The 15,826-nt window shown below is 45.1% G+C and overlaps 2 protein-coding genes across 6 annotated transcripts in view; both read right to left on the reverse strand.

Annotated features, from left to right (window-relative positions):
• The window catches only part of HOXB3 (homeobox B3), an 87,809-nt gene that overhangs the window by 38,343 nt on the left and 33,640 nt on the right, over positions 1-15,826 (reverse strand). For 4 of the 5 annotated variants that reach the window (XM_083709660.1, XM_083709655.1, XM_083709658.1 and 1 more), the window contains exon 2: positions 4,271-4,551. The gene's annotated coding sequence lies outside the window, so the exon portion shown is untranslated. Of the gene's footprint in view, positions 1-4,270; positions 4,552-15,421; positions 15,639-15,826 lie in introns of those variants that run through there. The other variant, XM_083709656.1, reaches the window with a different exon arrangement.
• Positions 6,653-10,870, reverse strand: HOXB4 (homeobox B4). The gene is made up of 2 exons (XM_083709902.1): positions 10,273-10,870; positions 6,653-8,434 (listed from the first exon to the last, which is right to left on the reverse strand). Exons 1-2 carry the CDS (start codon positions 10,691-10,693, stop codon positions 8,094-8,096), a joined length of 762 nt encoding a protein of 253 aa, XP_083566028.1. The 5' UTR covers positions 10,694-10,870; the 3' UTR covers positions 6,653-8,093.

Consider the following 15,826-nt stretch of genomic DNA (forward strand, 5'->3'; position numbering starts at 1 on the left):
AGGCGATACAAGGGAAAGAAGAGGGGTTGACTGCAAGTGTTCACTGCCGCGAGGAGACCTTGCTAAATAATAATTAAAAAGTTGGGGTTTTTTGGCCCACTTAAACAACTGATTAAAAAAAAAAATACAGAGGAGCGAAAAATGGAGAGAGAGCCAGAATAAGATTTCGATTTTTTTAAACCTCGCGGATTTCTCGGAGACATTAAAAGAGAGGCAAAGAGATATTTATAAAAATATATATTTCTTAAGAAGAAGAAAAGTGAGCAGAAAAGAAAACATGTCTATAATCCTTGGGTTGCAAAGGAAACAAAAATCCGTCTGCTTCCCCCTCCTTCCCTCCCCCCTTTTTTTGTTAAAAAAGAACAACTTTGATTTAAAAAGATGTTTCTGTCTTCTATAGTTCAAAGGAAAGGAAGCGCCTCTCCTCGCCCTGGTAGGTGCGAGAAACCGAGCCGGGTTTTTCTTTCTCTCTCTCAAGATAAAATGAACGTTTATATAGTGGGAAAGGCAGATTGATTTACGAATTTAAACACGCCGGTTTTATTGGGGATCATAAATCTGCCAGGGTGCTACCGATCAAACTGAGAAAGCTCCCAAACTCCGCTCCCCTGGCCAGCTAAGATCCACGCCTCTTTCTCTGTCATTGAAAGGGACGTTTCCAAAGGGAAAGGTAGCAGGGTTGTAACACAGATCCGGTTTGTGGGTGGGTGTTTGCGCCCGCGCTCCCGCGCGCGTGCAACTTGTGTGTAGACAAAGGAACGCGCGGAGAGAAGAAAAGGGAGATAAGGAGATAAAGACAGGGTTTATATGTACATGCACTGATAATAGTGGAAATAATACGAAGAAACAATCATATGAAGAATAAAGAAGAGGGGAAGAGAGAGAGAGTCTCAGAGCATGTGCAGACTGCCTTGGCCTCGCCACTAAATAAATAAATCACAGCCTCAGCCTATCTGCGACTAGGGAAGGCCTCTTTTTAAAGAAGGATACAGGGCAGTCAGTAGGCACAGTTGCTTTCAAGACCACACAACTGCAGGTGGCGTTTTCACACGTGCACTGCTGTGCGCGTCTGTTGTTAAATACAAATCTATGTTGCGCCAGTACAAAGAAGATGAGCCACGGAAAAGAAGCAGATACCTACATACATACTATACATACAAACAAATGCCATGTTCTATATCTCACAGTAGACCTTCTGCGCCCCTAAGCTCTCCTTATGCAGTTGTCTAACACCAATAGTTCTTCTTTTTACCATCCACCAAAATAATATATTAAATATATATATAACCAGTCTGGGATGGGGAGCTCAGGAAATAGCTGCCCACCTTGCGCTATTAGGATGGAGACTTCATTGCAGTGTTTCGCACCTATACCGTTTTGCGTATGGAAACCTGGGACCTCTAGGGTGGGATTTTACTACAACACCCCCACCCAGCACCCTTGGAGGTTGATATTTAAATAACAGTCCAACTGCACAACCAAAAGTAAACATTTTGCAAAGGGTGACAGAGATCTCCTTCTGGTTAGCCTGGACAGAGGGGTCCACAAACCACTTAGGGTAGATTGAGGCCCAGTTTGTTTTGTGCCACTTGCTTCACTTTAAACAGATCTAAATGCCAGGACTCAAGTTTTAAGTGAGGGGGAGATGAAGATGAAATGTCCACATTTGGGGGGAAATATTCAGTCTCTGGACCACTTTGTGGTTCATGTCCTCACTCAACCTTATAGAAGGCTGCAGATGGGGTGGTATAAATGGGTCTACTGATATATTTACAACAGGGTAACATGAAGGAAAAGTCGCTCCTGAGCACAAAATTTCATTTCCATGTAAAGTCAGGGTCCTCTCCAAGTCGCTGTAAAGAAAACGTCATCATAACATTGCATTTTCCTTTTGAAGAAGTCTAGTGGGCCTGAATATTCCACAATGTATGGTGATCTAAGATCTCTAGAAAATCATTACAAGACACACTTGCTATAAGACTTGAAATTTATCAGGGGGAAGGGGGGGCGGAGAGAGAAGCCTAATACCTAAAGGAAGACAAAAGAAGGTCAAGGCAGCCATTTTAACAGAATAACAGTGCGAGTTTATGCATGTCTTCTCAGAAGCAAGCCCCATTGAACTAAATGGGATTTACTCCCAGGTAAGTGGCATGTAGAATTACAGCCTTAAGGTGCTTTCCTCCAGCCCAATAAATAAACTTGTTTCTCAAGGAACCCATCAATGACACCTTTTGTAAAGGGCTCCTTGCTTTTTCTTAGAGCCTTTTACCCATCTACCAGTGAGCGTTGCTAACTGCTGTTATGACATTAGCTTGCCTTGAATAAAAGGTAGAAAGAATGTGAGGAGGGGGGTGAAGATGAGAAACAAGATGAAAGGAGGGGTGTCGAATTCATGGCCTGGTCACCCCACCTTTCCATTGCATGCATGCCACATATTTAAAGCACATTTAAATCACATGACTTCCCCAAAGAATCATGGGAACTGTAGTTTTCCACTCACAAAGTCGCAGTTCCCAGAACCCTTAACAAACGCATAATTATTTGTGCTTTACACAAACGTAGCTCTATGGTGTGCATGCAGGTTCCCTTTTTCAGCAAATCTGGGTGTCACCCTAGAGTCACCAAGCAAATCTAGGCACCAGCGACCCAAAAATTAATCTGAACACCAGGTATATCAGCATACTGCTCATTGTTCTTCCAGGGAAGAAGAAGGTGTAAAAGCAGAAAAAGGTGGCTAGGCTCCTACTACCACAACAGCCACCACTGATGAAGACTGTGACAAAAATAATAATAACCACTGTGCGCAGGGATTGCACCTATTTAAAACGAAAACCCAATAGACCAAAAGTATGGAGGGCTGCACGATGACAGTGCAATCCTATGCATGCCTACTCAGAAGCAAGTCAAAGGGGACCAACTCTCAGGTTAGGCGTGTATGGGATTGCAGCCTCAAAACCAATCCATCAAACCGGCCAAAGTTTAGGCCATCTCCCATTCATTTCAATGAGGATTGCGCAGGAGAACTACCTGCTGGACTGTGCGCCCTAAAGAAAGCTAGAGAATGAGCAACAACAAAAAGCCATAGCCTCCGACAAGATAACCGGACTGGAGGAGGAGAAAAAAGCCAGGCGCCCCCACACACAAAAGGAAAACCGATAGACTAAGGAAGCCAGAGGTTGGTTGGTTCTCTGTGTTGCCCTCGTTTTCACGTTTGCCTCCGGAGTTTGCTTTAGCCCGCCCCTGTTTCCGTGAGAGCAATGCCACCGAGCACAATGTCCAGTCTTGAAAAGGTCAAGGGGTTTTGAGGGGTCATTCTGTAGCTGCAATACCAGGCTAATCGCTTAGAAAACGTGTCCCTTGGATGAACTCCATCCTCACTCCGCAGCTCGCCAGGGTCAGATCTTAACTCCATTTCTTCTAATATAAACCTTCTCCCCCCCCCCCACCTTGAAATGCAGATGGATAGATCATGGACGGACGCACAGACAACCTCTTCACTCACACCTCTGCTGGCGAACCTTCAAAAACCCGCGCATGAATACCAAAGGCAATATTTTAAAATCAGAAATTAAGTAGCCACGCCTCCTCTGCATTATCTGCAGTTATGGAATATGTAACATTGCATTATCCTTACAACATCCCCTGGCATAAAGAGCTCTAGGACAACAGCGTAAGGGTTCCCAGCTACTCACGGAGAAATAAAGGCAGGGCGCCCTTTTAGAACAGGCACCTATTTTATTCTAGTACCCAGTCTCTTGCCCCCCCTCACCACAATGTCATTAGAAAATAAACAAGCATTCTTCACAAAATCCCAGCTGTTAAAAACACATTTAAAAAGCAAACCATTCAAATTCCTTTAAAACATCTCTTATTAGCAGTCTTTTCTTTCTTTCTTTCTTTCTTTCTTTCTTTCTTTCTTTCTTTCTTTCTTTCTTTCCCCGCCTTTATAACTCCGGTTGTTGTTGTTTTTTAAAAAAACCACAACAACAACCACCAGGAAGGGCTTCCTCTTAAGGCTGCAAACTCATCTAAGGCTGCAGCCCTATGGACACTTACTTGGGAGTAAGACCATTCAATTCAGTGGGATTTACTTCGAGTAAACGTGCGGCATAGAATCGGGCTTCCCTGGGCACGTTTTTAAGAGCAGAAGGCACTTGATGTTGTCCCCGCCCCCTCCATCCTTAAAAGCGAAGCAATATATAATTTCAAAAGAAGCCGAGCCTTAAAAAAAAAACCAAACACACAATGTTTATGGGTTGTTTTTTTTTACCTTTTTAGCTTCCCACATCTTTTCTCCAGGCGGTTAAAGGTGGTGTTCATGTCTGAAGTAGAGTCTTCCATTTTAAAAAAAGTAAAAAGTAAAAAAAAAAGTTCAACTTGTGTGTGTGTATGTGTGTGTTTGAATATATATATCTATATAGAGGTGTGTGTGTGTGTATATATATCTATATATATTAATATATAGATATATATTTTCTCTTGAAGATATCTTGAAAGATTCAAGGCTCCTGGGTACTCTTTTTTTCCCAACAGAAGGTCTGCGGAGGTTTGCTGTTGAATAACAATAGGAAAAGGATAAGTATTTGAATAAAAGAAATGATTAATGATTTTTTCGGTATAATTCTCACATTTTTCTCAGCTTCTGTCTGCTTACAATGCTTGTGAACTTTTAGGGCCTATAGAAATCCCCACCCCAAATCCTATTCACCCTCTCCAGCTTTGATTTGGCTCTATAGAAGCTACATTCTTACCAGCATATGCTTTTAAAAAGTTTTGTTTGGGGTATGTGAGAGAGGGAATGCCTTGAAGTAACCCTGAAAAGCGCAAGAGACATGCCCCCCCCAGCACCACTGAAATCAATGGAAACGTAGCCATTGGCAAAGGGATACTGTCTCCAGCTTCCTAAAAATCAAACTTATTTCCGCGTAAAAATAAATAAAAATCCTGGCATCGATCAGGGAAATACACGTGCAACACCCTTCTTTTTTTACTCTCAAGTGTCCCTCAAGTCCTCATTGCCAGGAGGTAGCTTTCGTGCATCATAAGAAACAACAGCAAAATGCCTAGGGGCTTAATTCACATGGTGTCCTCAAGTATCGACCCACTAAGGTCTGCTGTAAGATGAATATGGACCAGAAACCAACCGAAGGTACTACCAAAATTATTGGCACCAAGTTCTTAGGTGCTGTGCTGCAAGGCCGCTGCAGTCCCAGGACATCCTGCAAGCATCGCAGTACTGTACTCGAAAGTTTACCCCATTCATTTCAATTTATAGTACTTTCAAGTAAAGAAGCTCAGATCACACCAGTGTTGGCTGCCTTGGATTCATTCTATCGTAAAAAAAATCCTGGATTAGGTGAGGAGTGGATTGTGGCCAGTGGTTGCTTGTCTACAACAAGCCATTTGCTCTACAATCACTCTCATGGCTTTAAGGAGTTGTTCCACAATAAAAGGGGTTGTGAATATGAGGTGGTGTGAGAATCAATAAGGTTGTTTTTGTCTGTTTATTTTTTGCACTGACTCCCATAGAAAGAGTCTGCCATCTTATGTGGAAGAGGAGGTTATGCACACGCATAAAATTAAGTTCACAGTGAGCATGGCGGATTGGGCCATTGGTATTAACCCCATCGAGATATATGTTCTGATAGTACAACAAAGCAGTAACGTAACACACGATTTGAGTAATGGATAGCAAGTGACCTAAGGGAAGGTTCCTGGAGTATTTTAACCTTCATGTGGAAATTACTTCCTGCGCACTGCTAAAAGCAAGACCCAGCAGGAGCTTCTCCTGCACACGCTCCACTGAAATGAATACTGCCTCCATTGCAATGGAGCGTTTGCAAGAGAACATCCCGCTGGATTCTGCCCCAAGGTACAAACCGTGTTAAGACCGTATTAGGGACAGGAGTAGGGATTTTAAAAGAGAAAATTACTGTTTTCTTTGCATGGTCTCTAATCCGTCTCCAAACACACACACACACAAACACACACACACACACAAAATCTGTAACTTAGAACTGGAATGCTATTTCGTCCTAAACAGTATTTTCGATACTTTGTATGAGAAAGAAAATGAAAATTAATACAAGAGCTATGGAGCACAAAAGAAGTCATTTGTCTTCTTGATTATCTATTTGCTTGTCAGAGTTTGAGCTATTGCAGCGGCTGGCTCCTTTGTAATATAAAAATACACAGAAAACCTGCAAACACCGAGAAACATCTGTGCAAAAATTATGGTCATTAAATGTATTAAATACCTTGAAGAAGGTAGCTTTTCTCGGGACGGGGGGAGAAAATAAAAAGACAGAGAAAAAACATCTCTTGGAAAACACACTGCTGCTTTATAGTCTCAATATCCAGGTAGAAATTTAACGATCAGACTACTATTTTAGTTTGAACCAGTTTGGAAAGCAAAATGTAACCACATTAACGCATGCTTAGAAGAAATAAATCACCTCATATAAGGCTTAGCTGTAGTTAAGGAGGATATACCCTATGGTCAAACATCTTTTGTTTCCATTAGGGGAATGCAGGCTTGGAAACTGACAACAATAAAAACCTGGTCGAATAGAAAAGGGGTCTGCAAAAGTATCAGAACAAAGGAATAATGTCGCGACTATTTCAGATACCCTGAAAGACACGGACAACCGTATTCACCATAAATGCTTTATTTTGGGGTTGTTGTTATTTTTCCACCATGGCTGCTGCTATATACATGTTCTTATGGGTATCACACAAAACAACAAGAGGTAATTATACAGAACGAAAGGAGGGGGGTGTTATATTCCCCCCCTCCCTCAAGTTCTCTGGAATCACACCATTTCGGAATGTCATATACAGTATAGGAGAGAGAAGGGTGAGAGAAGAGAATGAGGGGGGACAAGAGAGAGAGAGAGATGGAAAGGGGAGAGAGAGAGAGAGAAAGCGAGAGCAGAGAATACCCATATTCCTTTCCTCACGCCTTACTTCTCTAGGGAATATCCTGAAAATTCATCTTTATCTTCACATTCATTTCAAAAACTGAACGGAAGGCAGCGAAGGCGCATCCTTATTTACAAAGCAGCCCCCCACCCCACCCCATGGCTGCTGGAACCCAGATGGCCTTATGCTATAATCAACTTTATAGACTGAAATGCACTGCCCTTCTCCGCTTTCCAGGTCTTCCAGGTTAGATAATTAACCTGAAGTACTTCCCTGCCGCCTTTAAATTACATTGCTTCTTCCTCTTTTTTTTATTTTGTGTCCTTCCCCGATTCTCACCCCCTCCCCGCCGCCGCTTGATGCCCTTCCTTACTTGGAATATTACAATATTTATCATCCAGTAAAGTCCTTAGAGGGCTGTGAGAATTCTTTCCCCCCTTTTCCAATCCCTCTCCTATCTAGAGCTGTGTTTAGCAGATGCCAACAACACTTTTCTGTCGCCTTGTGGGTAAATGGCTGGGTTTAAACTGGGGTTTCTGGCTAGTGGGGTGGGTAGGGTGGAAGAAGCGGGTGTTCGAAAGGAGAGAGAGAGAGAGAGAGAGAGAGAGAGAGAGAGAGAGAGAGAGAGAGAGAGAGAGAGAGAGAGAGAGAGAGAGAGAGAGAGAGAGAGAGAGAGAGTCCAGTTCTCCTTAGGTGAAACCGGGCCTCATTTATTAAAGACGACTCTAGCTGTCGCGCTAATGGTTGGCATAAGGTCCTTCGTTTGTACGCGAGAGTAAACATGACAAATGGGCCCGAGTTTGGCTTGATTAAGGATGAAAAAGGGATCCATCTTAGCCAAATCTGAAAACCCCATCTCCTATAGAACAGAGGAGCTACCCCTCCAAACACGGCAACCCTGCTTTCCGGCCAAAGAACTAACCCCCCCTCCCCCGCAAAAAAAACCCCAACCCTCTCATCCTTCTTTGTTTCTTCTCCCCTCGTATAAATAGTGGTCCCAGTTGACCCACCCTCGTGTCCCCTCCCCCCTAACGCCCCCATGTTTCTCCCTCAGGAACAGGAAAACTACCAGGCCTCCCTCCCTTTCACACATCAGTTCTTAAGCACACAGATCTGCACACACACACGTACGCACGCACACACACTCGCGGGCCGCCACGCTCAAAGGCCAGTTATAGGGTGGTGGTGGTAGGGGTGGCGGTGGGGTTTGGGGTTGGTCCATTGGTTCGGTCCTGGGCACCTCCTCCCGCGCCTTGCGCCGAGAGGCTGGCTGCAGAATTGGAACGGATCTTAGTATTGGGCAACTTGTGGTCTTTTTTCCATTTCATCCTCCTGTTTTGAAACCATATCTTGATCTGGCGCTCGGACAGGCAAAGCGAGTGGGCGATTTCCACCCTCCGCCTCCGGGTGAGGTAGCGGTTGTAGTGGAATTCCTTCTCCAGCTCCAAGACCTGCTGCCTGGTATATGCTGTTCTGGAACGCTTCGGCTCCCCTCCCGCGTAGTTGGGGTTGACTGAATGTAGAAACACAAAAGGAGGAGTGGGGCAGGGGAGAGAGAAAGAGAGCAGGAACAGGGAGGGGAGCAGGGTCGGGGGGGGAGGAGATGGTGGGGAGCGTTACTCTTCTTCTGCCCCTTTAAAACGAAACAGAAACCACGACCTACTCTTGGAAAAAAGGCTCCTGGAAGACGCCACAGCCCTTTACAAAACAAGTCCCCCAAACCACACCCCTCCCCCAGCGACGCCCTAAGAGCCTGGATCTTTACCTCCTACTCGGAAAGGAGACCCGTGGGAAGGAAGTCCCACGGAGCTTAACCGTGTTTGCTCCCATCTAAACGATCATAGGAATGAGTCCCATCAAACTCAGTGGGACTGTACATCTCTAATTTCTATCTACACAGGAGGGGAGCTCAGCGGGGCTTACCTCTGGGTAAAGAGGCATAGGATTGGACTGCCCGAATGCCAGCCATTCCTGTGGGTGTATCCAGAGTTTACTTTTAGAACTTTGAGGGTTACACAAGGTTGATTCTGATCGCTTGAACGAGTGTCTCCCTGTCTGACCTTTCCTCTCACCCAGTGTCTCCCAATGCACCCTATTCACTGCCTAAATCTTCGCGTCTACCTTCCTGCTTCGTTGCATCTATGTTAAGCCTTACACAGCTCTTTTAAAAAATCACAAAGCAACCACTAATCTATTAAAAGCCAGGCTGTTCTCCTGGTCCAGAGGTCGCCTAAGTCCTCCAAGCTTTCAAAGAGCTGCGCTTAAACGGCAGTGGAGAGTAATCCCATTGGAATCATTCTGATTACTCCAGAGGATAGATCACAGTGTTAGGTGAGAAAGGACGAGAGTGATAGCGAGACGAGGAGGGGGTTGCATTCAGTTATGAACCCTAACATCACGTAACAGCCCTGCACTCCGTTTTACAGCCTTTGGGTGTTACTAGCCTTTGGGTAACTAAATGTGAAGAGAGGGAAGGAAGGCCGAATGCATATACAGTATGCGTATCAGAACCCTAATAATGCATCAGTTGAGTGCTAAATAGATCTACAACTTGCTCTGCAGTTCAGTTCAGCCTTAATGCTTGGGTTGAACTAAATACAGTCAAATCGCTGTCGCTAAATAAGCATAAATTCAAATACACCGACTTAAGCGCCTTGAGGATCGAGCTAGCGAGCTGCCTAAGGCTCCTGCACGTGTACGAAGGAGTTGTCTGTGCACCTCAAAGTTCTATAAAGTTTGCCCCACATGTAAGACAAACAAACCCCTCGATCGTAAGACAAGCAGCCTTCTTTTCCCCCTCTGGGAAGACATTCCCATTGAAACCCACGAAACATCCTTCTCTGAAACGTTGCTCTGAAGGGACCATCTTAAAACAAACAGCCCCCCCCCCAGCCTCCAGCCTTGGAGAAAGGCAAAGTAGAAGTTTGCTGAAACTCTCTACTTCAATACAATTTAAGCCGACAATGAAAATAAAAGACCCCGTACCTCCTTCAAACTTTTCCTGGGGAACGTTCTCCAGTGGAAGGAAAGGAAGAAAAGAATAAAAGGACGGGGTGGGGGGGTGGGGAGAAAGGAAGGGAAAGAAGGAAAGAAAGAAACTGGAGGAGGATGTTAACAGGGACTTCAAAGGCAGTTGGCCAAGAAGAGCAATAAAAATTTATGGAGGATGTAATTATAGCGCTCTGCAAACAGGGAGACCATAAATCTCCAAGGGGAATGGTTCTTTTACAACGGGGGCAATAAGCTTTTCTCTCTCTCTCTCTCTCTCTCTCTCTCTCTCTCTTCTTCTTCCCAACAAGACTTTGAGGTGCAGGTTAGTATAAAGCGAACGGCACTTTAAGGTTCACTTACCCGTGCTAACATGAACCTTCTTCATCCAAGGATAAACTACCGGTTCTTTGCAAGAGGACGGGCTTTGGTTGAGGGAGTTTTGGCTACAGGAAGGCGGTGGGCTTGGCGTGATGGATTCGCAAGTGTGGTTTGATTCGGAGAGATGGTTTTGAAGTCCAGCTGGAGCATGGACACGCTGGCTCCTGGGAGACAGGACCGATGCCGGGTGCCCAGAGCCCTGACATGGAGGATAGGATGGTTGGTTACAGGCGGACCGCGCTGGGTACAACGCCTCGGGTTGAAAAGAGTTCTCCTCTCGCCTCTGGCCGCCGAAATATTCCGGAGAATGACTGGGAAGGTAATCGTGCTGGGAATATTCTTCGCATGGTGGGAATTTGGGGTCCACATAGTTGGAGTTGATCAAGAACGAACTCATGGCCATTAATTTTGGAATTGCAAAAGGGCGCGCGCGCGCCGGCACGCACACTCCCGCTCACTCACACACACGCACACCCCAAAAAATATACTAAAATTTATTCCTATTTCTTTCGGGGCCCCCTCCCCTTCCCCCTTCTCCCTTCCTTCCCCTCCCCTTCTCACTCGTTTTCCTGTTTCGAAGAGCCCTCCTACTTTTGCCGTCAACTGAACAAAGTTAGATGTCCATGTGACCCCAGGAACCAATGGAGAGGTTTGCCTGGGATTCCCGGATAAGGAAATAATCAAGAAGGGGGGAAGGAGGGGGGAGGACGCTTTTAGCCTTTCCGTTGCCAGCACATAGTCAACTTGGAAGCAGGTTGTTTTAAAGTAAATTGGACTTAACTTTACATATAAATGCACTCAGGAACCTAGGTGGGACTCCGCATTGCGGAACAGTTATCCTTATTTACTTTTTAAATATCAGGATTTACATAATTTCATATCCCGAAGAAATCTATCATCCCATAGCCAAGAAGGCACAACAAAATCCAAGTGCCCCCACCCGGTGCATTGACTGAATTAAAATCACTGTCGACTCTGGTGAGCGTGCATGTGAGAATGTACACACACGGTTCCCCATGGCAGAGTTTGCCTCGAAGTAAAAAAGCAAAATAACAACACATGCAGTCTGAACAAATAGGAGACGCGGAGGAAAGGAAATATTCTCCTGTTTATGATGCATTAATCTTCTAGCTCCTGCCTAAATTTTGGTGATAGAGCCCGGCAGGTGGCAAAGATAGATAGAGCTCGTTTGAGATCGATAGAAACGCCATTAACTAATTCGGGTTACCCATCCCTTTAAAAGACAGGTTCTGGTTTAGACTGGTTCTCCCCCCACAAAGGCCAGGAGGAGAAAATATATTTTTAAAAGCGTGGAGACAGAGGAGCAGGAAGAGTTAGGGTTAGTCTACAATACGATGGATAAAACAAAATCCAGTTGCATAAATAGCTTTTTAAAGTAGTATTGCAGTAAGGGAACATACCCTGCATATTCCTATCTATCTCCTAAATGTCCGTTTTCATTAAGACGCAATGTATCCACCCCTTTTGGAAGCCCTCGGGGCAGGGACCTGTCTCTTCTGAGTGTGAGTGGCGCCTGCGCACAGATGGCACCAAACAGGTAATCTTTAGAGACCTGTTTTCTCTCAGCCCTATTTACAGAAAGGCATGGTTCTAGAAAAATTTCTGCAAGCATATTGAGCACAGAAGGGAAGAACTGTTCTGTTCTCTCCTTGTGAATTTCCTGTTTCGCAGAAGATACCCGATAATTTGAATCAACCTGTCTGGATGCTTAAAAGATGGGGGCGGGGCGGGGGGGACCCCTGCCATTAAAACAACACACCACCAACACGGAATAGTCCTTGAAGAGAAAGTCTTTTAACGATTTGCTTCGTCCTTTTTTCCTCCCTTTCTTTTCCTCCTTCTTCGTCTTGAGGGATGCGTTCCGTAGCGTTTGTGTCAACTACATATTCCCCTAGATGCGAATTTGTGACGCAGCTTCTTTTACACAAATTCGGATCTACAGGGTACATACAGAAGACAGAGAGAGATATTCTCCTTTGAGTTTGGCTAGAAGTCTTCCGCTTTGGCTTACAGCGAAGAGGAAAAGTGGGCGAAATAAAATAAAATAATAAAAAAATAATAATCCGTTTTTCATGAGGAAGGTATGTCTGGAAATATTTGCTTGCGCCACGCGTCGCAAAATCGAGTGGTTGTTAGCCCAACTCTGTCGCGTAATCCACTGTTGCTTCTTCCTCCGCAGAAGGAATATTGTTGCAGAAAGGTAGTCCAGAAAAGTTGGGAGGGAAGGAAGGAAAGAAGGAAAGTCTGTTGGAGGATCTAAGCAGAAACAAAGTCACTCCCAATCCACTTCAGTGAGATTTATCGTTTAATTAGAACTAAAACGACCCTGTTCGCGCGATTTCGTTGTAATAAGGAATAACATTAGGCTTATTCCGATAATTTGGTTGTCTAACACACATTTACCCAGGGGTAAGTCCCACTGAACGCAATGGGGCTTAACTCTGAGTAGGCACGTATATGATTTTATTGGAGGGAGGGAGATCTTAAAAAAAATACAAATATAAACAGGAACACAGGGTGTGGCTCTCCCCCAACACACATAGTGCAATTCCATCCCTTTTCACCCTAGGGAAGAGGAATGGGGGAGGATCAAAGGAATTTCATTTCCGAAAAAAGGGGGATATAAAGCAATAAAATATGCAGTTTGTGTAAGTAATGAACCTTTTGCGGCAGGAAGTCGGGAGCAGCGCGGTTCTGTGTAGATAGCTGTTAAGGCTGCTGGTCTGGAAAAATGAGACGCGTTGGAATTCGTGTTGCGGTTTTTAAAAAAAAATAAAGAAAGGAAGCGGTCCCAATATTATCTTAGTGTAGGAATAGGGAATCCTTCGGGTTACACATAATTCTTCGTCAGGTAGAACAGTTTGTTCATTATTTACTCAGCAGTTGGCACTGGACTACCTATGAGGTGTCTTCACCCTGGGTGAAACTGTATCAGAGCAGAGCAATAGATTATGGCCCTATTAGTGAGGACACTTCGTTTCTCCTATGTATCGAATATACTACCATAGGCAAGAGGTAATTGGTATTACTGTTTTAAACCGTTTAGCCGGGGAGTGAAGGAGAAAGAAACGCACGTGCTTGGAGACCAGCCTCCCACATGAGTCAAAAAATAGTTTGGAAAAAGTCAAAGCAGCCATTCAGACATTCTTCTTGTTGTCCCCCTTCCTCCCCCAAACAACCAAACCCGTGGCACGAAGGCTGCGTTAATTCATTTCTCTACACCCGCTGCCTTACAACAACAGATGCTGGTTAGATAACAGACAAGGCGTTTGTGTTTTAATTCATAATGCCATATTAAGCCTATACCCCCGAGAGTCCATGCCACTGGAATCCAAATCTCCAGCTTCCAGGTAATGGACCGTGCGAGCACACCCTTCAGCACCGAAGGCATCAGTTTTCCAACACGGGCATCCCGAACCTGAACGTATTTACATGGAAGTAAGAGCTGCTGATTTCAATAGGGCTTGCTTTCAAGTCACCCCCTACCTTCCATGCATTTCACCAGGTGCACCGTCTAATTCAACTAATATGTCGCAACTTATTTGTAAAGTGCGCCACCCCGGTCGGGCGAGGGGAACCCATAACTGCCCCGGTTGTTTAAGTGGGGCTAATATATTGTCGGGCGACAACACAGGAAATTCGGGATCGCAGTTTCAGATTTGTCTACTAAGAACAGAGACAAGTCCGACTTGAAAGCACACTATACTCGGAATAATTTGTTTCAGTGGGAATCATTACCAAATTTAGGACCAAGGGCACTTTTGCAGAGTTGCAGGCCAACTCCAGTGCGCGGAGAGAAAGCGAAAGAACTTTCCTTCCACGAAGTCTACCAGACACAAAGGTATACCAGTTATACACCTTTGAGATATCCGCTCTCCTCTTTCTCCTGACCTTGATCGCTTCCATTTTTCATTTCCCCCGCCCTCTCCTGTTTCATCTGTATTCCATCCAGTCTTGTCTCAAGACATGGGTTTTTCGGGAAAACGAATAGCTAGGCCTACTCTTTTATTTATTTATATATATATATATATATATATAATTTAAAGCGCCACCGCCACTTTTTTAGAATGCCTTGCGCAAATAGACAAAGGGGGGTTTCATCCTAGTATCACCAGCACCCCTAGCGTCTAGCAGAAATGTTCGATTCTTTCCACCCTCTCCAAAACTCCCCCCCCCCGCGCGCAGCACGCACACACAGAGGCATGGACAACAGCCTGCTGTCCCCAAATCAAAAGATACACCTCCCCCCCCGACCCTCCCAACCATCCGTGTTTTGTTTTGGTCACTCTCGATTGCTCTAATAAAAACGTCTCAACTTTTCGGAAGTTTGCAAAGACAGATTTAGCTCAGGCGTTCTCTGCATTTCAAAGAGGCAAGTTAATGAAGCCCTAAAACTACAGAGTTTCCAAGCAGATGGGACCCACAATACATTGTTTGCATACTACAATTAAGTTCAAACAGATAGGAAAGGACGACTGGGCAATGGTTTGCCACAGAGAGTGCACACCTTTCGGACGCTACTCGGGCGTCCCAGGAATGTGTGTGTCCCGTCCCCCCCCCCCATCCCCGCACAACATCAAACTCAAAGCACCTGCCAATATATGCCAATATTATTTTACTACCAGTTATCTTCTGGCTATCTTGGGTATGATCACCGCGTGAATCCCGTTCCTCGCAATGGGGGGGGGGGGAGCTTGCGCAGGAGAACTTCCCACTCCCCTCTATATTACTTTCAGGACCCCCATGTAGGTAACTGCTGAGCCTGCCTCAGCGTTCAAGGCTGCTTTTCTGCACGTCGACCTAGGAGATCAGCTCCAGTTTACTACGGATAGACTTACTTTCGAGGAAATGCGTTAGAGATCGAGCCTCTTTTTTTTTTTGCAATCACAGCACCCTTCTCTGTATTGAGAGCAAAAAAAAAAGCCTGGAGGTCTTCTCCTTCAACTCCTATACCTCCCCTCCCCACACACTTTCCCCAAGGTACAAAATCCCGCTCCCCTTGTTCGCGCAGTTAAAAATAATCATCCCGTGCAAGACAGGATACAAAACGCAGCAGCCTTTCCCAAGCGGTCCAGCCACAACCACAATAAAAAGAACCCGAAACACCAACCGGAAAACTGGATCCTTCCGTCGTATCTCTCCTTCCTCCATGTCAAAGATTATTTTTTTTCCACGATGGGAAATCTCTTCCTTTTCCTTTCCTCCCCCTCCCACTGCGATGGCCTTTTAAAGCCTAAGGAATAGCTGGCTACCAGCTTGCAGGGAGCCGTAGGCCTAACTGAGCGTTTTCGGTTCGGATACCCGCAAGTTTTCGTATTAATCTCCATACTTTGTCAGTCTTTGTTAAACAGCTAGGCGTGTCCCCAGCGCCTCCAACATTTTAATATTTGTTAGACGCGCTGACCTGAGTTTCACCCCACTCCGGGGCTCTCCCTCTTGCATTTTCTATAATACGCTTGCATAGTTCTCTCGGTCATATTGAATTTTACCCAGGTCATTACTTTGGAGGGGTGGG

This window comes from Podarcis gaigeae (genome assembly GCF_964106915.1).
Source record: "Podarcis gaigeae genome assembly, chromosome: 13".
NCBI lineage: Eukaryota > Metazoa > Chordata > Lepidosauria > Squamata > Lacertidae > Podarcis > Podarcis gaigeae.

Bases quoted from the DNA above. Each gene is read 5' to 3' on its own strand.
- HOXB4 (XM_083709902.1), bottom strand. From the start codon at position 10,693: ATGGCCATGAGTTCGTTCTTGATCAACTCCAACTATGTGGACCCCAAA. The intron at 8,435-10,272 runs GTAAGTGAACCT...TTCTACATTCAG, and splicing joins GAAGGTTCATGTTAGCACGG to TCAACCCCAACTACGCGGGA.